The sequence below is a fragment of the Giraffa tippelskirchi genome, chromosome 1 (assembly GCF_054371585.1).
Source record: "Giraffa tippelskirchi isolate mGirTip1 chromosome 1, T2T-mGirTip1v1.2.pri, whole genome shotgun sequence".
NCBI lineage: Eukaryota > Metazoa > Chordata > Mammalia > Artiodactyla > Giraffidae > Giraffa > Giraffa tippelskirchi.
The window spans coordinates 200104726-200130597 of record NC_137275.1 but is presented as its reverse complement, the minus strand read 5'-3'; the positions used below and the strand labels follow the sequence as shown (position 1 = coordinate 200130597).

Here is a 25872-nt window from a genome sequence, read left to right as displayed (position 1 = left end):
AGCTTCCCATTTATGGTCGTTGCTTTGATGGAACCCAGGTTAATAAAATCCAGTTCAACCTTTACAATGTCCCAATTCATCAAGGTAACAGACAAATGTTTTGAACTAAATATAACTGAATAAATATGGACATGAGCATTATAACCAAACAGGAGGCCTGCCAAACCTCAGGTGCTGCACCCAGGGCAGGCCTAAAATTCTTCATAGGGAGGTCCAGCATATGGAACTCTCTGATGTGAGGGCCACAGAAAGATATTTTATTTAACTGATGGCTGGCTGCCCTGTACAATGGAGGCGCAGTACTCTTGCTATGGCTTGCTTCAACATGTTCCATTTCTCTGGGAATTGGGAACAAACAACAGGCAGATTTTCTTTGTGGGAGGAGAGAAGAAATTTTGCTAACTACTAGAAACACGCTTTGCAAACAGGCTGGCCCCCAAATCTGCACATCATGAGGATGCTGGTTTGGTGTTACCTAGTAGTGGTGAGTCTTTCTCACCAGACTTAGAAAAATGTCCTCTTGAAGGATGGTCTCTTAACTGATGTGAATTGGGCATTCTTTCAGGGTAACAGAGAATGTTGCTTTCTTGCTCCCACATCCTCCCTAAATGCTATGTGGTCATAAGTGACATTCTCTTGAAAAGTGAAAGTTCAAGGAGGCATCACCTGTATCCTTGAGTCTACGTTTGTATCACAGTATAAAGGCTAGAAGGATTATATAGGGCCTGGTCTGCAGTTCCACTGACATGCCTATGGCAGGAGTAAAAGGTTTTAAAGAAAATCTTGAGACATATGCTTGATGTTAACAGCTTCAGTCATCTGAAGAAAATTAACAGCATGGCTCCTTTCTTAGGTATATCTGGAGATTGGGTTTATATTTCAATAATGTACTCTTTCAGTACCCCTTTCTAAAATTGATAAATATTTTGTTAGTCTATATAGAGTGAATTTTAAGTCTGTAATGTATAAGTATTCATTCATTTAAGAATTTCATAAAGTATTTTTTCCAAATCAGGTATTTCTTGAATGACTTTGACTGTACTTTCAATGGCCAGTTGCCATGAATTATTAGACTCTTTTTTTTTTCTTCAGAATCTTCCAGTAGACGTCTAGAGTTTAGCTAGAAGTCTTGGCTATGATACAAACAGTGATGGAAAACACATGAGCAGTAACAAGTTTTAATCTCGCTTCTCAGTACTAACATGGGCTAATCTGTGGAAGCAGCTTATTCCAGTGTCACCCAGGGTGCAGTCACACGAGGCTCTGTAGAAGGGTGTTTTTCTTTTAAATGTAATGCTTTCTCATATTTTCTTCTTAAATAGTAGCTGAGCACATTTATGTTATAGATTTGTAGTACACTGTGGAAAATTCTACTTTCAAGAGGACTTACTCTCTTCTTACAAGGTATGTTTTCATGTCTTTTTTTCATGTACGAGTGTACAATTATTTTAGTCAATACTAAGAGGACATTAATGTTATTAACATAAATGCCTGTAAATTATATAATATAGTTTAAGGTTTATCTGTATAATTTCTTAAAAAACAGCACTTTAGATACATATGTAATATTACTCTAGCTTTTATATTTTATATATAATGGATTTATTTTCAACATAACTCTGACTTCTTAAAACAGCTAGATGATAACCTGTCATTATGCTTTACCATAAAATTTAACATGATTGACTTTTAAAGTCATTTAAACAAACATTTTATGAATATATTCTTTTAAAAAATAACATTAATGATAAAAAAGCTTGGGGATATTAAAAATACATTAAGTTAAAATAGTAAAAAAATTTTTTTCCAAAATGTGGAACTATTTTATTTTCTAAGGCATTTAAAAAATATGAGTTATTTAAATGTTTCTACTTATACATTTGAATATTCATGTTTTTCCTTGACAAATGTCTTCCTTATTCTTATGTAATGAAATGGTACTGGACAGTTAAAATGGAGATTCATGTAACTTTAAGAAAGAATATTTATCAGCAAAGTTTAATAAGCTCTATATTCAATATGAAAGATTAGAGACTTCACAAAATCTAGTCAGAATGTAAAATAAAAATGTCCTTTATCCCCTCTCAAAGTAAATTCTTAAAAGATTAAACAATGTATTTAATATTCTACTCCCTCATAATCTAATAGAGCACAGTTTTCTTTCTTGTTAAATCTATTTGGAGGTGTGGCAGCCATAAACAATAGCCACATGGTATAGGATTAAGTTACAAAGAAATCTTAGGGAGTCTATATATCTTTAAAAATAAAGAATTTAAAAATTCCACTAAGAATTGAGTTGTTTAAAAAAAAAAAAACATAAGCCCACACACATATAAAAGCACCTTGAAGTTTTTAGTATTTAGAAAAATAGGATACTGGTGGAAAGAAGAGGGGATATGCAGTCTTCTGTTACAACTACTACATTAAAAAAGAATATTCAGATATCTGACCTGAGGTTTGAGACAGAATAGATTAACTTTACAAGCACAAGTTTTAAGGAAACATAGGAAAAATTAGAAAAATGAAGAGGTAGGAGTTTTTTGTTTTTAAAGGAAGCTAGGTTGCTGGATGCATGGAAAAACTGATGAAGGACAAAACATATAAAGGGGAAAGCAGCCAGCAAGTTCTTCAATCAGCTGCTATTTATACTTTTGAGGTAAAGTTAATTATTTCTTTAAGGAAATCATAGGCTTTAAAAGTATCTGTTTCCATGACCAAAAGGTACTGTGAGTAAGTTTCCAAATGCATCTTTGGATGTTTAACTTAACTTGTTCACTTACAAGTACCTTGATTACAGCTGAATTTGGTCTGGATGCCTTTTGTGAATACACAAAGGATGGTATATCACATTTATATATTGAAAACTATTATTGGTACATGTGAATTGATAGGAACATTTCAGCCAAGTGGACCTTTAAGGATAGCATTTAAAAGCACAGTGACTTATTTTCCTAATAATAGTGTCTGAGAGGAAATACCATTTCACTTAGACAGATTTTCCATTCTAAGTTTGTGGAACATTTAAGCATAAAATAGGAGCTTATGTAAATTCAGAAAGACACTTCTTAGCTACAATTCCAGTCCTAAGAACTTGGCCAAACCTCTCGCCCCATTCTCTCCGAGGAGAGTCTGGTTACTGTCTGAAGTCACTGTGAGAGTAAGACCCATTTAGAGGAGGCTAAGCAGAAGGGTGGACAATGCAGGAATGAGGAGGCCAGCTTCAGGTTCCTCCACTTTAAAAGAGGGCACAGTAGCAAAGTCTCAAAGGCCTCTCCTGGCTCTAATATGTCATGGCTTGGTAATAACAGCAGTAGCATTGAAATAATATTTCAAATACTACTCAGAGAAACTTGAAACCAAAATTCAAAGCTTTCTATGAGTAGGAAACTCTGGCAAAACTGGTTTAAATCAGGGAAATACTGAGTTTTCTTGAGAACAAGACATAAACACTTTAAAAGGTTTTAAAAATAACAATCTAAATACTGCCAAAACTAAACAAATAAGAGCTTGATCCATATTAATATGCTCAAAATCTCAAAATAAGATAAACAACTAAAAGGCACATCATTTAAATGAGAAACAATATTCTCTACATTCCACATTGAATAGAAAAACACTACTGTTTAGTGTTCCCTCTTAGACATTCCAGTATTTTCCTACTGATAAAAATTGCTTAACTAGAATAGGGAGAGGTTTAGGGTCTATAATAACTTGTTTTTATCAAGGCTTTGTCATTTCAAATGAAGAGAATAACTGGTAAATTCCTCATGGAATCAAGGTTCTCCTGACTTTTCTTTTCAAGTAACCAGGATAAGAGAATGCAAAAAGATCAGATTAATTTCATGTGACTAATAGGAGACAGAAGCAGCACAGAGAGAAGACTGTGACAGAAGGCATTTTTGGTCTTTATAAAGAATTTCCTACCAACCACAGATGGACAACAGTGGAACTAGATGCCTCTTGAGGAGGTGTGCTCCCTGAGTCCTCTCACTGGAGTCATGCAATCAGAGAGCAGACACACCATCTGGTCCACAATGTTCTGGAGGAAACTTCAACACCGGGAGGGAGTTTCAACTAAATGACTTTTCCTGCTTCCGCATGTCTCCTCTCTCACTCACAAGGGAAGGGTCCAGGAAGGCATGACCGGTGGCTGCCCCCACCAGCCAGCCAAAGGAAAGCTTCCCAGCTACCACAGAGGAGCCACTGCCTCATCTAGCAAGCCAGAGTTGCCATCTCATCTAAGGCAGGGAGGATCTCCTGTAGCCCATCAGTATAAGAAGAAGAGAGGAAAGGAAACTGACTGATGCTCCTTCTGACTCTGCAAGTAGGCTGATCAAAAGCCCATTGGGAGAGACATGGAAGAGAAACAACCCCCCCACCCTCACTTCATGCCTGGCTTCCCTCCTGTCCTTCACCTGTACACCACCCTTCTGTGCATCCTTCCAGCTCTGCTCCTCACACCAGTGTCCCTCTAAGTCTGTCACAACTGCTTTTCTCTTCCTCATCCCAGCCTGCATCCCACTCCAGGGCTCTTCTATGTCACAGGGCAACATGAGCGCAGCAGGAAATCGGGTTTGCAGGAATGAAGGCAAGTCCTTGGCCTGCTGTCAGGCTACGTGGAAAGGCCAAGACGTGGCATGGCTTCCCACTTTGGATCTCTAACATATTCCTCTTATTACAAGTATTTTTTTTTTTTTTAAGTTTTATGGTTTTCTTAGGTCTATATTTGTGGGATATTATATGTTAGATTTTTCTGGTCTAGACAGGGAAACTACAACCTATTTATCTCTAAGTTTCTACCCAAAACAAAAACAAAAACCAATGAAACTCAAACAACCAATCAATTCAAAAACAACCTTATTAAAATTCTTCTGCCTCCCATGGACTAGAGTAAACAGTGCTAGCCCTACCAGAAATTGTAGCTCCAAACTATTTTGAAGCATTGTTGGTTGACTTTTGAGGGGGTAGAATACAGGAAACCTTTAACTGTACTGTCTAATACTATAGAAGTGCTAAGAAAAGGCAAAAATACATGGAGGACCAGAGCAAAGACAATTTTGTTGCAGACTGCTATTTGAAATATTTAAAAAGCAAAATAATAATTTATAAAATATGCACCATAGACAAGAAAATAACCTTTAACTCATAATCCCACTATCCCTTTTATTAGGTTTGTATATTCTATTTCAACCATTTTTTTGTGTATGTATATTTTATTGATGTCTTGATTTCTATTGGTCTTAAATAGTAAATTGGAGGTTATGAGGAGTACAGAGACTTACGGTGAAGAATTTAACTTTCAGAGTCTGTGAACCACACATCTGGAGATTCTTCTAAAACATTAGAGTCACAGTGTACACAGCTGACACTGACCACCTGCAGTTTAGTTCTATTTACTAACTTGAGCATTTATTTTTTACTTTTTCTATTAGTGCACCTGACATTTAAGCATTCACTTTTACAATAATTCCACACTTACCTGAGAGTAGTGGATTAGAAGGTGTGTTTTTGCTTTTTGAGCAAGGAATTGTGAGAGAAGTGCATAGGGAGAGACATGTCCACTGAAAGCATCCAAATACATTCTACTTCATGGATTCTGTATCTGTGCCTAGTACCCAGTGGGTCCTGATAAATGCCCAATGAAAAACTCCAGCAACCTCAAAGAAAGCTAGAGACAGGACATCAAATGACATTTAATTCTTCACCACCACTAACTTCTCCACCAAGGTCAAACAAGGCCAGGGCAGCTATGGACCTAGAAGATAGAGCTGCAATGCAGAACAATCTTAAAGAATAAATTGGTACTAGGGACAAGCTTTGGTTTTGATAGGAGCAAAAGCTAAATTAGCTCAAGAATGAGAATTTTAGAAATCAAGACAAGGCAGAGCACCAAGCATTAAGGAGCCAGGAACCACAAAGAAACCTGTGGTCGAGACACATAATGGAGCAAAGTTGGGCAGGCACCCAAGAAGCAGAAGCGATGTGCCAAAACGATGTTGGAAATGAAGCCCAGTTTACCATAGCCAGGTGCCAGTGCCAGGATTCCAGGGTGACTGGAATGGTAACCTGCTGACAGAAGCTGCTGGGCCTTGAGTTGCCAGCACAATTTCTCTCTGTACTATACAAATCTGACTACCTCATCACCCTCATTTCCACCCTCTGAAATCTGTGAGTGCACTCCTTTGTGCAGAGATGTATACGGGATAGCAATGTGTGGACTGGCTGGAAAGGAAGAGATGACAGAAGCCACTAGCTAAAAGAAGATAAAAGAGAGTGCTCCTGAGTGGGTTGTAGCAGAAGATGCAAGGATGGGTCAGAACACATGAGCTCTAACTCAAGTTCTAGTTCAATTTGGTCATGTGGCCTTGGGGAAGCCACTGAAGCTCTTTGTACTTCCTATTCCTCCTGGTTAATCTGAGAGATGTATCTAGAATAAACTGAACTGACAATTCCACAAGGCAGTGCAAAGATGGGAGGGCGGAACTGTTCCTGAGGTAGGAGTCAGAATAAGGTTATAAAAATAAAAAAGCTTTTACTGTTCTGTGTCCTATATTCCCCCTTATCTAGCACAACTGAGTGTGAGTTATCATAGGGAAATCTGACAAGGCTGGTGATGTCCATTGGGCAAAATGTGCATATTGCCATATAGATTTCTAAGAGTTAAATAATGTTAATTATCAGGTTAATCACTGATTACAGTAGGGTGTTTTTTTTTAAATCTTCTTCTGATGATTAAAACATATACACATATATATGAATATTTTAATTAAAGTAGTTAATTCATTTCTGATTTTCAAGTCCAGAAATAGCAAGGCGGTGGAGAGACATTAAACCTAACTTCTGGAAAATTGTAAGAAGCTGACATAATTCAAGGATTCGGGGAGCCAGGTCTTCCTGAGCTTGGGTCAATTTTAAGTGACTCTAGAAGCCTTTTGTGGCTAAGGTGCTCTCTGATGCTCAGGCATAGCCGCCCAGCCACACTGCTGGGTAACTCGGCTGCATGTGGACTACCCCCTGCCAGGCTACAGCCTCACCAATGGCATTTATGTGCGGCCAGCTGAATGCCCCAAAGGGAAGACAGGCATAAGTCTGTTTTAGATGATAATATAATGGTTTTACTTTTTGAAAATTAACAAAAAATGTATGTTTCACAGTTAATGGTTAAGAAACCACGATATATAAACATACCTGTCGGAAGATCTGCCATCATATGACAATAAATCCTCAGAAGTTTCTCACTTGTACATTCCAGTTCTGTATGGGCTTTAGAAAAACACAAATGATAACACCCCCACCCCCGAAAAATTAAACAAAAGGAACTCAGTGGAACGATGAGTTGAGAAAGAATGGCCTGGACATCAGATGTTTTAGATAATGGAATAGATTGGAAGGAAGAAATCCAGTAACACTGTGGAAAAAGTAACTAACTCTGAGAATGAGGCTAGGGAGGCTGGTGGGACAGAAGTTAAAGAAAACTTCCAGATGTACTAATGGGACATGAAGAATTTTACTTTAAAAGTGACATAGACATTAAGGCAATGGAAAGATTTAGGAATAAAGGAATATGATAATCTGCTTTTTTTTTTTTAAACAAAACAAAACATTAGTTTCCTAGGTATAAATGTAGTTCTTATTGCTCAGTGTAGAAACTGAAGAAAAAAAGATATGACTCTACAACCCAGATAATATCATCAATCAGGTATATTTGTGCCAGGATTTGTGTGTGTGTGTGTAAGTATACTACATATAGATATTTTCATATTTTCTTTCAAAAAACAGCATTTCATATTTTTAAATATACTTGCAAATATTTTGTGAGTTCCAAAGTATTTCATGGAATAAACACACCCTATTTTATTTTACTATTTCCCTTTAACCATTAGTATAATCTTAAATTATCTTTTGCTACTATCTAATTCTGTGATGAACACCTTTATGCACATTAGAATTGTTTCTTGAGACTAGATGCCAAAAGTAGAATTACTAGATGAAAAATAAAGATATTCATAGAGCATCCAATGCATATTGTTGCACTGCTTTCCAAAAACTTTTAATAAACTTACTCTCACATTAGTAACAAATAAGAATGTCATTTCATTGTATTCTTGCCAGCCCTGAGAAATATATAGCAGCAGGAACTATATCTATTTAAAATTGAACCTAATCCTCAATGTCTACTTACTTCTAGATTGGTCCTCTACACAGGAAGACATGAAGGAGTATGTGCTTCTAGTGTTCTTGACTTTGTGCTCTGCCAAACCATCATTTCACCCTTCGTACATGACACTGAAGAATATGATGCTGAAGGACATGGAAGATGAAGGTGATAGTGATGCTGACAACTCTCTCTTTCCAACAAGAGAGCCAATTAACCCCTTCTTCCCATTTGATCTGTTTTCAACATGTCCATTTGGATGCCAATGCTATTCGAGAGTTGTACACTGTTCTGATCTAGGTAAGAACATACATCAATTTGTTTTGAAGAATGATGTTGTTCTGACAAAATTTAAAGGATAGGGAAAGACCTCACTGAAATTTTAAAAATCAGCTAATTGTAAAGGAATTTTTTTCATTTAAATTCTTGAGAAGTATAACAAACCCCAAAGTTCATCCAAACTTATTTTCAAAATCCAGAAAATCCAAGGAAAACACTGGAAATTTCATATAAAGAACATTTCCTTCTCTCTCCAAATTTGAATCAGTACTTCACTTTAATTTCCTTCAGAGAGAATGGATGTCACTGCGGTTTCATCTCATAGAGTGTCAACTGGTTTAAACTGTGCTTTCTAGCAAAATTCTACAATAACAAAGTAAGCTGTCTGTCGAGAACAATGAATAGGTTATAGAGTTTGTGAAATCTCTAATCTAGACATTTTAAAGACAATATTCTATTTGTTTTGAATGATTTGGGTTTAAAACTATCTAGAAAAGAAGTGGCTGAAACGCAAGTCACTTTCTAAAGTCTCTTAAAAATGTATAATTCTCTGTTGAGTATTTTATTATTTTAATACTTCTAATAAAAGTGCTGTCAAACAGAAGGGCATACTCAGGGAGAGGCGTAACAGGAATATCCATTGAAACTGTAGTCAGTTATTTCCAAAACACAGAAGACTCAGACCTGACTCACTGTGGGAAGCCAAAGGTATAGTTCACATCTCCCATACTGGACCTGGAGCTCATCAAGGCCACTTGGAGGGTATATACGAGCAGACAGTGCCTCTGCAAGCTTTAGATTCATTTCCCATGGTCAGAGCATTTGTGGCAATATTCAAAACTTGTTACAGTGAATTCCAGAGACTTTAAAAATGTGTTATTACAGGATACAATGAGAAAGGTGAACAAAAACCATCCAGAAAAAGATGATATTATTATCAGCTAGAATCACTGTGAAAGCCTTAATGGAATATACAGGCACATACCTTTAAAATGACATGGCACTGTTAGCAACATAAACGTCACCTATCCCATGACTGCGGAAAATGAAACTTCCCAACTCATCAGGGGTAGGGTAAGGGAAGGTTTGTCAAAATTTATGTTACAGGTCCTGTCTGCAGAACCTCTAGCTTCCTACAAGACCTTCCACTTATTTTCTAAAATCAAAGTAATCTCCTAACAAAACTGCTGCTATCTTGGTAACCCATCAAGTTACCCCCTTTTCCCTCTTTCCAACTATGTCAAACTTCTTCAAAGAATTGTCAATTTTAGAGTATAAAGGGGAAAGTATCGAGGGCTGTCAAGTGGAATGTTGACATTCACAGTATTTTTTAATATTGAATTCTTCAATTTTGGGCTATTAAATATAATATTAATATTACTCATCAGGAGCCTAGTGGGCTACAGACCATGGGGTCATAAAGGAGTCAAATGTGACTTAGCGACTAAAGAACAACAACACTCTTCAGGAGTAAGGATGGCTCCACTAAAAGTGTAGTAATATCTGAAACTCACTGTAAAATACATAAAAAAGATAAATTGATGGATGGATGGACAGTAAGTATAGCATAGTAAAATGATGGGAGAAAAAGGAATATTAGTTTTCACTGTAAAATTCTTTAAACTTTTCTGTATATTTGAATGTTTCAATAATAAAATGTAGAGGAAAACCAAGAAGGCCCCATGCTCATCAAGCATAACTATCATATGGAATGTCTGATAACAATCAGGGGTGCACATTTTCAGCCATTTAGGGAAAGCAAGGAAAGTAAGGAAGAAACGCACACATATTGCTCCTGCTAATTTACGTCTTTAAATAATTTAATTAGGGCTTCCCTGGTGGCTCAGACTGTAAAGAATCCATTTGCAATGCAGGAGACCCAGTTTTGATATTTCTGTCAGGAAGATCCCCTGGAGAAAGGGATGGCTACCCACTGCAGTATTCTTGCCTGGAGAAGTCCATGGACAGAGGAGCCTGGCAGGCTACAGTCCATGGGGTCACAAACAGATAAATAAATTTTTGTAAATCAAATAATTTACAACTAATTAGAGGAGCTCATTATTGAAAGAAATGGGTGGTAAGGTTTTTAATAGTGTACATGAAAATAAACTTATTTATCTATTTTCTAAGCATAACTTTCTACATATTGATGCTTCTTAAAGTGATCAAAACGCACAGGCTCCAATTTAGCACTACGACTGCCTGAAAATCTGCAAAGAATGTCAATATTCTTTAGTCAAAAGTGCATGAGTAGAATCTGTGCCTCCACTGTAGGTCTCCTCCTCGTAGTCATATTAGAGCACTTCAACTTAGCTCCATTTAATGTCACTGTGACTGAACTGATAGCTAGACCCAGCTAGACATCTTGTAAAAATAAAGTTACTTGATAAGATCATTAGGCCATTGCAAAGACCAATGTTTTTGTCATCTGCTACACGTTAAGTCATCTACTGTTTAATGGCAATCATGAATTTCTTAAAAAGCACATGTATATCAGCAATCTTATCTTTAGGATATAATATGTACGCAATGTGTTTATTTCTCAGGTCTATCCTCCGTCCCAAGCAACATTCCATTTGATACTCGAATGGTTGACCTTCAAAACAATAAAATTAAGGAAATCAAAGAAAATGACTTTAAAGGACTCACCTCACTTTATGTAAGAATACATGTTCATATTTTCAAATATTTAAGTGAAAATCTCTATCACTGCTAAAATGATTACTTGTATTTGTGTTTGTATAAACAAGTCTTTCTTTTCTCTGTGTGATGAATGACAAAATCCTGTTATTTTGCATTGTTCTAGTTAATGAAAAATTATAGATTTAATTCAATTATTAATTTGATTCAACTGACATTTACTGAATAATAGACCATTGAAAGGCAGTGGGCTAAGAATTCAAGTAAATGGTCCTTAGATGAGATCATTTCAGTAATCACAGTCATTACACACTAAAGTAATGAAACTATGATTATTTATAAGAACTTATTAATGTACAATGTAAGAAAAGCAGTATGCAAACCCACTGACTTAAGAAATCACAAAGCTCTAAGAGCAGCATGTGCAACATACATAATTGATTAAATATATCTGGATGGCTTTTTTCTAGACTTCTGAAGATGAAAAAGAACTTTTCTTACTATACTGATTAATATTTTAGCTTTCCAAAATTTTAAAGATTCTTATTTCTCTATTTAACATTTTGGGCCTCTAGATTTTAGCAGGTAAAATTCTGAATGCTATTTGAACTTCAGTTTGGGGGAAGAACCTGATTTCACACTGTCACAGACATGGGGTGTCATCTCTTCCCCTCAGAGTAATGTTAGAGTGGAACAGCCTCCTTTCTGCTCCAGGCTGTGGTGGTAAGACAATACTGCTCTTCCAGGCTGTTTTTCCACACTCTCATGCTATGCTGGAGAGAAGAGAGTAAACCTGCTACCTGCAAGGCACTAAGAGGAGATGGGAGAGATATTATGACCATAGCAGTCTCTTGCTATGTAGCCATCCATGTAGCCCTGTTCTCTTCCTATGTGTGAGAGGCTTGAGGCCACTCTACCTGCATGAACCCTGCTGAACCACCCTGGCAGGCAGGGAAAGGAGACTACCAAGTCCCATTACGAAACCAGTGCTTAAATGTCAGCTGGATGATTGTGATCTAGGCACCATGTGGGGTGTTTTACTCAAGCTGTCTTGCTAAATCCCCCTGATAAGGCCTGGCAGGGATGGCACCCAGGGAGAGCCCAGGTCAACCCCCTGTGAAGCCATACTCTCCCTTGCACTGCCAGGTGGCTGGGCTTGTGGGGCCTTGACTGTTCTTTTCCCTTTCAAATGTACAGTGCAGATTTGCTAGGATCCCATACATAATAAAGTTTTCATGTTAAAAAGAAAAGAGCAAATGGAAGAACATATATATATCTTATAACTGAGGCCTCACTTAAACAGACAGTCAGAAATAGCATAATAGGATCTGTCCAGTCTACCCCACTAACTTCAGACTAGAGACTTTTAAAGAATAGCAAGGCCATTATTTTACCCTCAGATAATAAAAGTGGAAATATAGTGAATGCTTCTACCACTTCTTCAACCTATATTTATCTATAAAAGCACAATCATTAATGCCATATTTAATTCTGAATAATTAAGTTTTTAACTTGCCACATCACTATTTTATTATATTTTAGGAGTATTCCAGGGATTTAACCTACATGTACTCAGTTATTCACTGAGAAATGAGAATCGAAAAGGCATCAGGAGCTGTCTTAGGCCTCCTTAACTTTCTTTTAGTCAATTTTTAAATGGCACTGAACTGAAGTGTTCTGGAGTTCAGCAGTCCCAGGCTGAAATCTTGGTTCTAACAGAATTAGAAACATTGGGAAAGTGACTTACTTCTCTAAGTCTGACTTCTCTCAGTTGTAAAAGAAGTGTGATAATAGTACGGAATTCAGAATGGTTATTTAGACAAGTGAATGCATGTAAGGTTCTCAGAGTCCAACTGTCAAATACCATTGCCACCAGCTTAGTCTTTCTAGACTGGTCAATGCATGGATGTAAAGCACTTTTTAAAGCACACTTTATACTTAAATTGTTACATGCTGTATATCTCAAAACACTTATTTAATTATAGTCTCATTTATATGGCACTGGTCTTTAAAGAGAATTAAAATTATTTTTTTAGATATCCTATAAATTCTCTATATTATGTTTTAGCTGCTTGTTTGGCACTCTGATTCTTGCACAGAGAACAATGAAGCATTAGAGAATAAGTGAGATCACTACACACACACACACATATTCCAAGTTCACTTCCAGCCCGTTATTACAGACACATTCATCATGAAGACTTATTGTTCTACTGCTCAAAGACTATACTTTTCTCATCCTCTGTCCTTACATATAACCACACTGGGGCTCCGTGACTGCTATGTTTGGAATTTTCACGTGAAAGCCAACATTGAAAGTACTGCTTAAATGGAGACACTGGGCTAACTCAATTTGCTGGGGCAGCATTTGAGGGTTAAAAATTCTCACCCCATTTCGTATTACTTATCCTTCCTTTTATGCCATAAGACAACATGTCTTAACCAGAGGGAAAAAACAAACAAAACCCCATTTGTGATGGTTGGATCTAATGGAGGCCCACATTCCCTTTGGGGCTGCTGACAGTGGCAGCCCACAGGAAGTGCACACAAGAGGAAGAGCAAAGTATGGAGGGCAGAGGGGCGGGGGCAGGCAGGGGGGCAAATCACTTCTCTGCACTGTGCTCATTTCCTCGTCACTAAGAGGAGAGAAATAATTTCTGTTAAATTTACCTCATGGGGGTTGAGTGAGTTTGCCAAGCTGTTCAATCTTCCCTGTCCTCTCATTTTTTTCAGTATAACCAAAGGAAAAGAGAACACATTCTAAATTTGGCAGCACAAAGAAAGGAGCATATTTCACCAGTTGGTAACAAAATGTAGTTTAAGTTCTTCTCAATTTAACCTTTTTTAGTTGAAATTATTAAAATTAGTGATGTCTGAAAGAAGGGTAAGAAAAAGGAGACAGTAAAGGCCTACAGTGAAACCAGTAAACATGATAATAAAGGGACTTTAACTGCCAAAGTATTTGTGTTTCGTCTGTGAAACAACAACAATGTAAATAACAGTATAAAGGCATATTAAGTCACTCTGGAAACAATGGGGAGAGAATGGTACCAGAGACAGAAGTCAAAAGGAAAGAATCTAGATCTGCTCCATAAAAGAATGAGAGGATCCAGATTAGCAGAGAGGAATAAAAAGTTTTAGGAAAGCTAAACCACCCGCCATTGCCCTTGGGAAACATTGAAAATTCTTTCTGCAAAATCTGGCATATTTTGAAAATAGTTACTAGGTGACTGGCAAGCCCTGCTCCAAAGACTTTCCCAGTTTTGTTCTGCACCCCAGTAGACTTAGATGGCTGCAGTCAGACCCTCAACGTGTCATAAAGGGTTTGGGTTTGACTGTGGGGAATGCATATTCAGACTGGTATAAGTTCTTTCACTTTCTGGGGTTGTGTCTCTTCTGAAGAGTGTTGCCACGTTGCAGCGAGAAATAGCCACAGAACTGAGAAGGGGTTGAGTCATTCCTCAGAACCTACAACCACCTCCCCAGTGTCTACAGCATGCCAGAATGCTGAGGGCACATTGTAGGAATTTATTCTTACAAGTCTCTATTCTGGAGAAAACAGTAAGCATTGGTAAACAAGACAGAAATGAGGTTTTAAGAGTAGATAAAATCATGCAAAAATGTATTTGGTGTGTACTGAACTTAACTTTGTAGAGTGAACAGGTTTAAGATAAGATAAAGATAATACCATTCATTACTTTCACGAATTGAAATAGGAGAGGGAAACCTTAAACATGGGAACACCTCACCTACTCAAAGATAAACCAAAGGCGTGAAACCAATTGTTAAACCTTTGCACTGTTTCAACTCAGTGGTAAGTATGTGTGTGTGTGTGTGTGTGTGTGTGTGCGCGCATGCACGTATGTGTATTAGCTTAGATTGGACTGGAGAATTATTTACATGGTTAATAAAGTATATGAATGACACAATTTGCATTGATTTCCATGATTTCCAATCACTGCTGAATATTGGTAGTCAAATATTGGTAAATTAAATTCCTGATTCAGTACAACTTTTTATGCTTTATCTAGGCTTTGATTCTGAACAACAATAAGCTAACAAAGATTCACCCAAAAGCCTTTCTAACCACAAAGAAGTTGCGAAGGCTATATTTGTCCCACAATCAACTAAGTGAAATACCGCTTAATCTTCCCAAATCATTAGCAGAACTCAGAATTCATGACAATAAAGTTAAGAAAATACAAAAGGAGACATTCAAAGGAATGAATGCTTTACATGTTTTAGGTAAGTTTTTGCAAATAAATGGAACATTTTGAAATTATATGCAATATAAAGATATAGAGATCTTTATCATCATTAACAAATTTAGGACTGATAATTTCTAAAATTAATTTTTTGAATCTAATAAGCTTTACCTAGATAAGCCATTCATAAATCAATTAAAGTATCAAACAAAATTTATAGCACTTAAAGAAATACACGTTTTGTACATAAATACACATGCACTCTCAAGAATTCCCTAATGTGGTTTCTGTTTTCTGATTGTACCTTAACTGGTGAATATCTGTTATTCTTATTTAATTTCAAGATATCATTTTTAATGTAAAAACTACTCAAATATAACCTACAAAATTAATTCAGATATTATTTAGAATGTACACCTAACTTTTCATTATTTCTTTAAGATTATTGAGCTATGGCATTTTTACTATATACTTTAAATTCTACACACTATTTTACTTCTAACACCCATGGTATAACCATGCCATCTTCCCCCACAATATCTATTCAAAATTCCTAACCAATATTCTCATTCACTTACTCATTTATTCAACCAAGTGCCAGACATTTACCAAATGGCTTCACTATCTGGTACTTCCTCAGTTATATTTCTGTTAACAAATAATTTTTAATTGACTTGCAATTAAAAAAAAAAAAAGTTTAGGTGACAAATAAATGTACACTGGAAAACACAAAGGTTTTTAATTATATTAATGATGGTCTTTCTTCCTAATGTAGTATTACTGTAACAAACTCTTGATCATGCTCATGGTTGGAAAAGAATAAGTAAGTTATTGATTTAGTAATTCAAAGCAAAATAGTAAAGATGTTATATAGTCCAGCCTATGTAGTACAAAGCATTCTGTCATCTTAGATTTACAGAAAGGAGAGTAGATAGACACAGAAACAGATATACTGAGCAAAGAAGAGTCTGAACAATAAATGCTCACACTTCTAGGGACACGCATCTCTGTATTCTGAGTTTCCTCATATACAACATTATGTGTGCTAAATTATATAATTCCACCCCTCCCCCACAGAAATGAGTGCAAACCCTCTGGATAACAATGGGATTGAACCAGGGGCATTTGAAGGGGTAACAGTGTTCCATATCAGAATTGCAGAAGCAAAACTGACCTCAATTCCAAAAGGTTTGTATTTATATATAGTATTTTTTAAATTGTCATCTTAAAATGACCATTAAATGTAATGCTATCAATACTGTCAAAACCACAGAATTCTTTTGTACCCGTGTATCTGGTCACTATAGTATGAAATTTAGTGTTTTCTCATGTACACAAGAAGAACCATAGGTAGAGTTTGTTTGTTTTTTTTTCTTTTTTGACAGTATGAAAACATAATCTTTATTCCCAGGGAGAATAAAACTTAAGAAGCAATAAACTTTTTATTTTCTCTTTCCTGACATTTACTCATCTATACCCGTCATTCTGTGAAGTGTCTTAGAGAGGTGAGAATTCTGTAGAGAAGAAAGCAGAGGGAAATGCACAGGGTCAGAGACCTTTCTCCAGGCTTGTAGTAGTAGTTTAGGGTGGGAATTGTGAGGAGAGACTGGCAGATGCTGGCTGTGGCAGGGGTGGGTGCATACTCTGGGCAAGGAACTCTACACTTCATTTTTTTTTAAAGCCAAGCTGTGTACATTAACAGGCTAATGCACAGAAATGTCTGAAGACAATGTTGGGCACATGCTAAACACTCTTACAAGAGAGACATAACCAGTACCAGAATGAGCACCATGCTCTTTATCATGTGACCTGAAGCTGGTGTCTCAAAGTAAAATGCTTCTTTAGTTTGCCACAGGACCAATTTTCTAAAGCATTAATTATAAGATTCCAGACTGATGACTAACTAGATAGGATTTACCTTTCTCCAAGCCCATGCTTAAAGTCTCACCTTCTTCCCCCTTGACAAAGTCTCTCTCCTATGCTAATACCTGGATCAGAAATAACCCCTATGATTAATATATTTTCCTTTCAAACAGCCCTGTCTTTCAATATCCACAGTAAAATCATCAATAATCTTTTTTTTCTTCTATTTTATCATTAACTCCTTTTCTATATTACTCAGTAGATCCAGATTAACAAAACAAACATAAGCTGATAATTTAAAAAATCTAGCAAAGCTATTACTGATCTTTCATTTCATCTAAAGTAAAAGTGAAATTGGAAAGGCAATTTCATTTAGTATAGGAAAAATCAGTTTACTTCAGAACTTATACAATTAAAAACAACCTTAACTTAGTTTTCAAGGAGATGGCTGTTTTTCCACAAGAAAGCTAAAATACTATATTTACCATATAATCTTTAGAACAACAACAACAACAAAAATACATACTCTTTCTAACAAGTTAAATAAAATCACTTTCATAAGCTGGAAGCTGACACAGACGGTAAGAGGATGTACTAAAGCAGAAGAACAGGGCACCACCCCAGAGCTGTGGCTCACAGGTCTTGCAGTTATCATCACTCTTTATATTTATATTAGCAGTTTTCTTATACTACAGAACATGCTGAGAGTAATTCTCTTCAAGTTTCAAAGTGTATCTTTAAATGAAGTTTTAACTCCTTATGAAGTTCTCAAGATTTTTCCAAAGTCTAAAGGAACATTTTATATCTTTAGAAATTTAAATTTCAAATCTCTAAATTTACATAACTACTCCTTTAAGATCCTTAGTAAGTAAGAGTCGCTCAGTCGTGTCCAACTCTTTGCAACCCCATACACTATACAGTCCATGGAATTCTCCAGGCCAGAATACTGGAGTGGGTAGCCTTTCCCTTCTGCAGAGGATCTTCCCAACCCAAGGATCGAACCCAGGTCTCCTGCATTGCAGGTAGATTCTTAACCAGCTGAGCTACAAGGGAAGCTTATGACATTAAAATCCTTATGACATTCAAAAGACAGTTTTTTGTTTTTATGCCTTATTTGCTCAAATGTTAAGGTTGACTGCCTAAATGTTATAATTCAATCATCACTACCCATTGCAACAGGCAGAGGTCCAGAGGATTCTTACTAGACCTGACAACGTAGGATGAATGAAAAGCGGTTTTCCTGTCTCCAGTAGTTAAGATTTCACCTTCCAATGCAAGCGGTGCAGGTTTGATCCCTGGTCAAGAAGCAAAGATGCCACATGCCTTGTAGCCAAAAAACCAAAACATAAAACAGAAATAATGTTGTTAACTATAAAGACTTTAAAAATAAAAATGGCCATACCAAAAAAAAAAAAGAAGTAGAATCAAGTAGTAGATTTCATATTCAATTAGAAAATTTTGTTATATAATGGGAATTGTGTAGAGCGGAAGAGAGACCTGTTTGAATATAGAGTAGATACAGAAATATCCTACATTGATGCAAAAGTAATTGTGCTTTCATATTGTTAATCTTAAATCATTATAACTAGGTTCAAACACCTCTTTATTAATCAAAATAGGAACCATTACAATCTACACATTTTTTGTCAACGAGAAATAAGTTTGTTTACGGCTGTAGTATAAAAATCCATTCTTTAGGATTCGACGAACTCTTTGAAAGCATTTTCTGTATCCTGCTGGTTGTGGAAGCATTTCCCTGCAAAGAGCTGTCAAGATGCTTGAAGAATTGGTAGTTGATTGATGAGAGGTCAGGTAAATATGGACGATGAGGCAAAACTTTGGAGCCCAATTCGATCAATTTTGAAGTGATGGTTGTGTGACATGTAGTTGGGCACTGTCATGGAGAAGAATTGGGCCTATTCTATTGCCCAAGGCCAGCTGCAGGTGTTGCAGTTTTCTATGCATCTCACCGATTTACTGAGCATACTTCTCAAATGTAATGGTTTCGCTGGGATTCAGAAAACTACAGTGGATCAGACTGGCAGCAGACCACGAAATAGTGACCATGACATTTTTTTGGTGCAAGTTTGGATTTGGGAAGAGCTTTGGAGCTTCTTCTCAGACCAACCACTGAGCTGGTTGTTGCTGGTTGTCATATAAAATCCACTTTTCATCACATGTCACAATCTAATCGAGAAACAACTCATCATTTTTGCACAGAATAAGAGAAGACAACACTTCAAAACAATGATTTTTTTGATTTTTGGTCAGTTCATGAGACACCCGCTTACTAAGCTTTTTCATATTTCCAATTTGCTTCAAATGCAGAATGATCACAGAATGGTCAATGTTGAGTTCTTTGGCAACTTCTCTTGTAGTTTTGGTGGCTCAGAGGTTAAAGCGTCTGCCTCCAATGCGGGAGACCTGGGTTCGATCCCTGGGTCGGGAAGATCCCCTGGAGAAGGAAATGGCAAACCACTCCAGTATTCTTGCCTGGAGAATCCCATGGACGGAGGAGCCTGGCAGGCTACAGTCCACGGGGTCGCAAAGAGTCGGACACGACTGAGCGACTTTCCTTCCTTTCCTTGTAGTTTTAAGAGGATCGGCTTCGAGGATTGCTCTCAATTGGTCACTGTCAACTTCTGATGGCCAGCCACTACACTTTTCATTTTCAAGGCTCTTGTCTTCTTTGCAAAACTTCTTGAACTACCACTGCACTTCACATTTGTTAGTAGTTCCTCAGCCAAATGCGTTGTTGATGTTGCAAGTTGTCTATGCTGCTTTACGACCTATTTTGAACTCAAATAAGAAAATCGCTTGAATTTGCTTTTTGTCTAACATTATTTCCATACTATAAAATAAATATAAAATAAACAAGTAATGTCATTAGCAAAAAAACATACAGCAGTTTTATGTTTTTATACGTGAGTATAGTCATTCCTTAAATATGAGTAAGCTGAACTGATCTGAATTCAAGAAATTAGAATGCTTTCAGTTTAGAATTATCTTCCTGCTCTCTAATTTATTTATTTTTAAAAATAAAAGTACATTATAAAATCAATATAAATTCAGCCACGATGAATATTGCTATTCATAAGGATGTGTCAATTATCTTTAACAGTCTTAATACTAATAAAGTAAGGAAATGTTTTAGCAAGAATTGAAAAAAATAATGCATTTCCTAGCTGGGCAACAGGAAGTTTTGATTGAAAAATAATACATTATGTGTAGGATTAATGAAATGAGGTCTGACTGAATGTTCTGGTTAGTCTCTTTCATTCCAGCTTCAGTTAATATGGAGAGAGCTGGAGTCAGAACTGCAGTGAATCAAACATATCAAACAGAGGAAAAAAATTCTTGTGTTTATGCTGTTCAGTCTTGTCCGACTCTTCGCAACCCCATGGACTGTAGTACACCAGGCTTCCCTTGCCTTCAATCACCCAGAGTTTGCTCAAATTCGTCCATTGAGTTGGTGATGCCATCCAGCCATCTCATCCTCTGTTGTCCTCTTCTCCTCCTGCCCTCAGTCTTTCCCAGCATCACGGTCTTTTCCAATGAGTCCTCTCTTCGAATCAGGTGGCCAAAGTATTGGAGCTTCAGCTTCAGCATCAGTCCTTTCAATGAATATTCAGGGTTGATTTCCTTTAGGACTGACTGGTTTGATCTCCTTGTTGTGCAAGGCACTCTCAAGAGGTTCTCCAGCACCACAATTTGATAGCATCAATCCTTTGGCGCTCTGCCTTCTTTATGGTCCAACTCTCACATCTGTACATGACTACTGGAAAAACCATAGCTTTGACTATACGGACCTTTGTTGGTAAAATGATGTCTCTGCTTTTTAATATGCTATTTAGGTCTGTCATAAGTTTTCTTCTAAGGAGCAAGCATCTTTTAATTTTGTGGCTGCAGTAACTGCCCGCTATGATTTTGGAGCCCAGGAAAATAATGATATATAAAAAAAAATTCATCAGGACTTTCCCAGCAGTCCAGTGGTTAAGACTCCACCATCCAATCAATGCAGGATGCACAGGTTTGATCCCTGGTTGGGGAACTAAGGTCCCCAATTACTGGCTGAAGGATGTGGCCAAAAATTAGAAAAAAAATTCATTGGTCACCTCTGGTTATTGTACCAATTCACTACTTTAATGAAATCAAACATTTATGCTGATTTTTCTATAAAAACTGTAGTATAAAGTAACTAAATAATTAATGAAGGAAAATTCTTTAGAGAAGAATCTCACCTAACAAATGCATAATGAATGATGAAATCAGAAAATCACCATTTGCCAAATGTTAATGAAATAATAAATCTAAGTAGCAGTAATCAATGAATAAGTGTAAAGACTATCAGATGAAAGAATAATTTACTGAATCTAATCTGGTCTGTAGATCTAACTAATAGGTAATAAGAAATAAAGGGCCTAGACAGAGGCCATTAGCTCAATCTACAAATGAGTATCTCAAACAATTTAATATCTGAAACAAATCAATAGAAGGAGAAAGAGGAGGTAGTATGTAACAGAAGAAGAGATTTAAAGAGATACAAGACTCAAATATATTCTGTATACTTTATTTGGATCCTGACCTGAACAAATCAACTGTAAAATAATATACTTGAGGTTATTAGGGAAATGATTATTAGATGATAGGAAAGAATTGTTGCTAATTTTGTTAGACATGATACAGACATGATGATTATGTAAGGGGAAAAAAAAGATGACCTTATGGTGTTAGAGATGTCTAGTCTTTACAAGCAAAATGACATTATATATGAAATTTGATTTTAAGTACTCTAGCAAAAAAATAAATAAATAAAAACAAATCAATAACAAGTAACTACTAAGGTAGATGAAACAAAATTCGAAAAATGGAGATAACTGTTGAAGCCAAGCAACCAGCAAGGTAACTCATAATTCTAGTTTCTATTTTTCTATGTTTGAAATTTTCCATAATAATAATAATGAAAAAAAGCAAATCCCACAAAACTGCCTAAGTCTATAATGTGAAACTTAACAAGTAAATAAATAATCAATAGGGCTTGGTCTTAGCCTGATCTAACATACATATTTCTTTTCTTATCATTAGAACTACCTTCAACTTTACTGGAGCTACATTTAGATTATAATAAAATTTCAGTTGTGGAACTCGAGGATTTTAAACGATACAAAGATCTGCAAAGGTAAACATTCCTCAAATCCTATGCAGCTTGTAAGTGGTAGTCCATATGATGACAATATTAATGAAACTTCTTAGAGAATGTGTAGAGGGACACAATCAAGATTAAGGGAAAACTAGAATGGATTGCTATCATTCTGTCTCAGAAATGAAAGAGGGAATGAGTAAAAGGACACTTTCCAAATGTTCCTTTTGTTGCACATAGGTTAGAAAATTTTCTGACAGTAGAGGAGAGGGCTATTACATCCTGAAATAGGTTATTAAAAGAAAGCATGGAATACCTTTCTCTGAACATATATACAAATATTTCTAACTTAGTTGTTTTTCAGCTAACTGAATCATATCATCTGCTCAAGAGTTGATGCATTTTATATCATTTTTAGGCTGGGTCTAGGAAACAACAAGATCACAGATATTGAAAATGGAAGTCTTGCTAACATACCACGTGTGAGAGAAATACACCTAGAAAACAACAAACTAAAAAAAGTCCCTTCAGGGTTACAAGAGTTGAAATACCTCCAGGTAAAACATTCTATTTGTGTTTTGTAGATATTAATACTTTCCTTTGTTTTCATGAAACATATTAGTATCTGAAGCAAAGAAGCAAGTAGCCTCACACCCTAATGATCCTCCTAACACCCTAATGACCCTCCTAATTCACATCCTAATGACCCTCCAGATTATCCAAGATGTTTTATGCAGCAAGAGAGTGTTAGAAGGCCAGTTTCTATTAAGGTATCAGCTAAAACACTCAGGACCCCATTTCTTACCCTCAGTTTCTTCTGCTGAAACTGTCAAGGTCATTGTGGTGAAGGTGCTGACAGCTAATTTCAGGTTTCTGGGGTGGCAATAACTATGTAAAGGCAGGATAGGTCAGGAGGAAATCTAGCAGGATTATATAACCTTTCATTCTGTAACCATTTTATGAAGGAAGAGCATGTGGATAAAGTCGCAGGTGTTTTCACTATCAATGTGGTGCCAGATTAGAAGTGTGCATGCTTTTTAAAAAACTCAGGCCAGAATATATAACCAAAAGTCAGTGTTTGGAGCATTAAGGGCTCACATTTCTTGTTCTTCCTTGTTAGAAAAAGTTTCCCTTCTAATCTGGCAACTCTTGACTAGCTGGAAGGGACCACAGAATTGTTGGAGAATCTGATAAAGCTTTAGATACTCCCAAGAAAAAATATGAAGAAAATCTTTTCACATAATTTTAGGAATTTCACAGATCTTCCTGATTTCCATCTATGGACCTCAAATTAAGCATCCCTACTTAGTCTCATATCACCTTTAGTCCATTTTTCTCACATGCTTTTCTTGATATATTATTGTACAATGTCCTCATCTTCCAAGGAAAAACATATTGAGAACAAAACTGGGTCTTGAGCCACTTGCTTCTACAAGGCTCCTTCTTTCTAATATGCCAAAACATTATCAGTTAAGTAGATTGCTTTTACTTCCTAGAAATCTCAGTTGCCAAAAGAGTTCAAAGAAGAAATTTATAGGGCTATTAAAGGAAATGAAGGGAAGGTCTTATATTTTCCATTTTTTTCTGAGTAATAATTTAACAAGACATATACACAGCCTATAAAATTGTATTTTGTCCATTGGTGCAAATAAAGATTCAGCTGTTGATGCTACATTACAGATATGTATTTAAGATGTCGATAGACATATTTTTCTATAAAACAAAAAGTAGCTCTACCTACACTTCTCTCCTTTGAACACAGAAAATGCTAGCTAAAAATTCTTCACGTTCATATTATAAATCTATTTCTTAAAGTATTCAATTTCATTCTTCCACTCATTTCTAATACTTTAAAAACACATTATTGCATATGGCACTGAAATAACCCTACACACACACATCCATATGTAAAAGTTGGGTCTTACTATGCATAAAAGCAAAAATCTATTCCCATGTGGTAAGTCTACTGACTTACTGCACGACAAAAAACTTTCATCTACATGTGTGTTTGAGTGTGTGTATGCAGAGAGAGAAAGAGAGAGACAGAGATAGGAGAGTGGCATGTGCTGACCAGGCTGACCTGGGCTTTGGCATGAATACTACACCACACTTCACATATAGAGCAATTTCTGTATAACACAGGAGCTTGAGTCTTATAACAAATATTTAACAGGCATAAATGAGCACATTAATTTCAAGCAAAATATGTCCAAATCAGTTCAAAACAGAGACAAAGCCATGAACAAATGCTGACTACAAACAGAATATCTTCTTTTTTACATTTATGATGAATTTTTAATCCATTCTTTCCCCCATTACAACAGATAATTTTTCTTCATTCTAATTCAATTACAAAAGTGGGAGTGAATGACTTCTGCCCAACAGTGCCAAAGATGAAGAAATCTTTATACAGTGCAATAAGTTTATCCAACAACCCGGTGAAGTATTGGGAGGTACAACCTGCAACATTTCGTTGTGTTTTGAGCAGAATGAGTGTTCAGCTTGGGAACTTCAGAAAGTGATAATTAGTAATTAGTGATATACATTTAATATAAAATCTGAAAATTGTTACATTTGGAATACTTGAACTCTATTAATAATGGTGGTACTATGCACCAATGGAAAAATCTATTCCCATGTGGTTAAGTTCACTGACTTACTGTACGACAATAAATTTCAACAGAATTTTGCAAAAACTATTGATACATTAGGATTAAAGGAAGTAGGCATTTATTGCAGTTTCCTTTTACATGTAAATGATTTTGCATATATTTCATGCTTGAACATTCTTTCTCAGTAACAAAAAATAAGACATTCGGTATTTAACACTTTGTTATCAAGTGCATTTAAAAAAGAACTGTACTGTAAATGGAATGCTTGACTTAGCAAAATTTGTGTTCTTTCATTTGCTACTGGACAAAGAAAATCGACAAGTACGGTTATATAAAGAATACATTATACTATTCTTATTCTGTCTTTAAAAACTTGGGTATGACTGTAATATTTCTAATAATGATAAGTATGGTTTGATATAATCTTATTCAAATTCTCACATCTTCAAGACTTACTGTCTTTATGTTTAAAACTTCTTTATAATAAAGTCTTCAGTAAGTGTTTATTACCAACTCAAATAGATGCTATTCATAACAGCTGTTTTTCAAGCTGTAGCAAATGCTTTTCTTTTTAATTATTATTACCCAGTTATAAACTCTCTACAGAAATGCATAGTGAGTGTTTATATAAAATCTCACATTTTTTTTATTATTACAGTTATTATAAGTTTTTAACAGAGTGTCAATTGCTAATAACACTGTCACCTCAATGCTAACGAATATTTTCAAGATGTCCCTTTGTAAGACCTTGGTTGGAAGAGACTGGATACTATCAACTCTACACCAAACTGTCTCCTTAAATATGCACAGACTGGATAACTCCGAAGAACACATCTTGTATAACTGAATAGGCAGAGTATTAAATAGAAACTAGCTCTGTATAAAAATTAAGAGTACTTACATATATATTTTTTGCTGTTCAACATAAATAAAACTAAAAAAATAAGGAAAACATTAAAATATCGGTTTGAAATAAAA

The 25872-nt window shown here is 35.9% G+C and overlaps 2 protein-coding genes across 4 annotated transcripts in view; one reads left to right on the top strand and one right to left on the bottom strand.

Moving 5' to 3' along the window:
* CENPP (centromere protein P) overlaps positions 1-25872 on the bottom strand; it is a 229806-nt gene that overhangs the window by 85968 nt on the left and 117966 nt on the right. The gene's annotated exons all lie outside the window — the stretch shown is intronic.
* On the top strand, positions 1153-25872 carry ASPN (asporin). Its single transcript, XM_081524393.1, has 8 exons — positions 1153-1404; positions 8189-8455; positions 10981-11093; positions 15106-15319; positions 16357-16467; positions 22228-22321; positions 22701-22839; positions 24607-25872. Exons 2-8 carry the CDS (start codon positions 8212-8214, stop codon positions 24802-24804), a joined length of 1113 nt encoding a protein of 370 aa, XP_081380519.1. The 5' UTR covers positions 1153-1404; positions 8189-8211; the 3' UTR covers positions 24805-25872.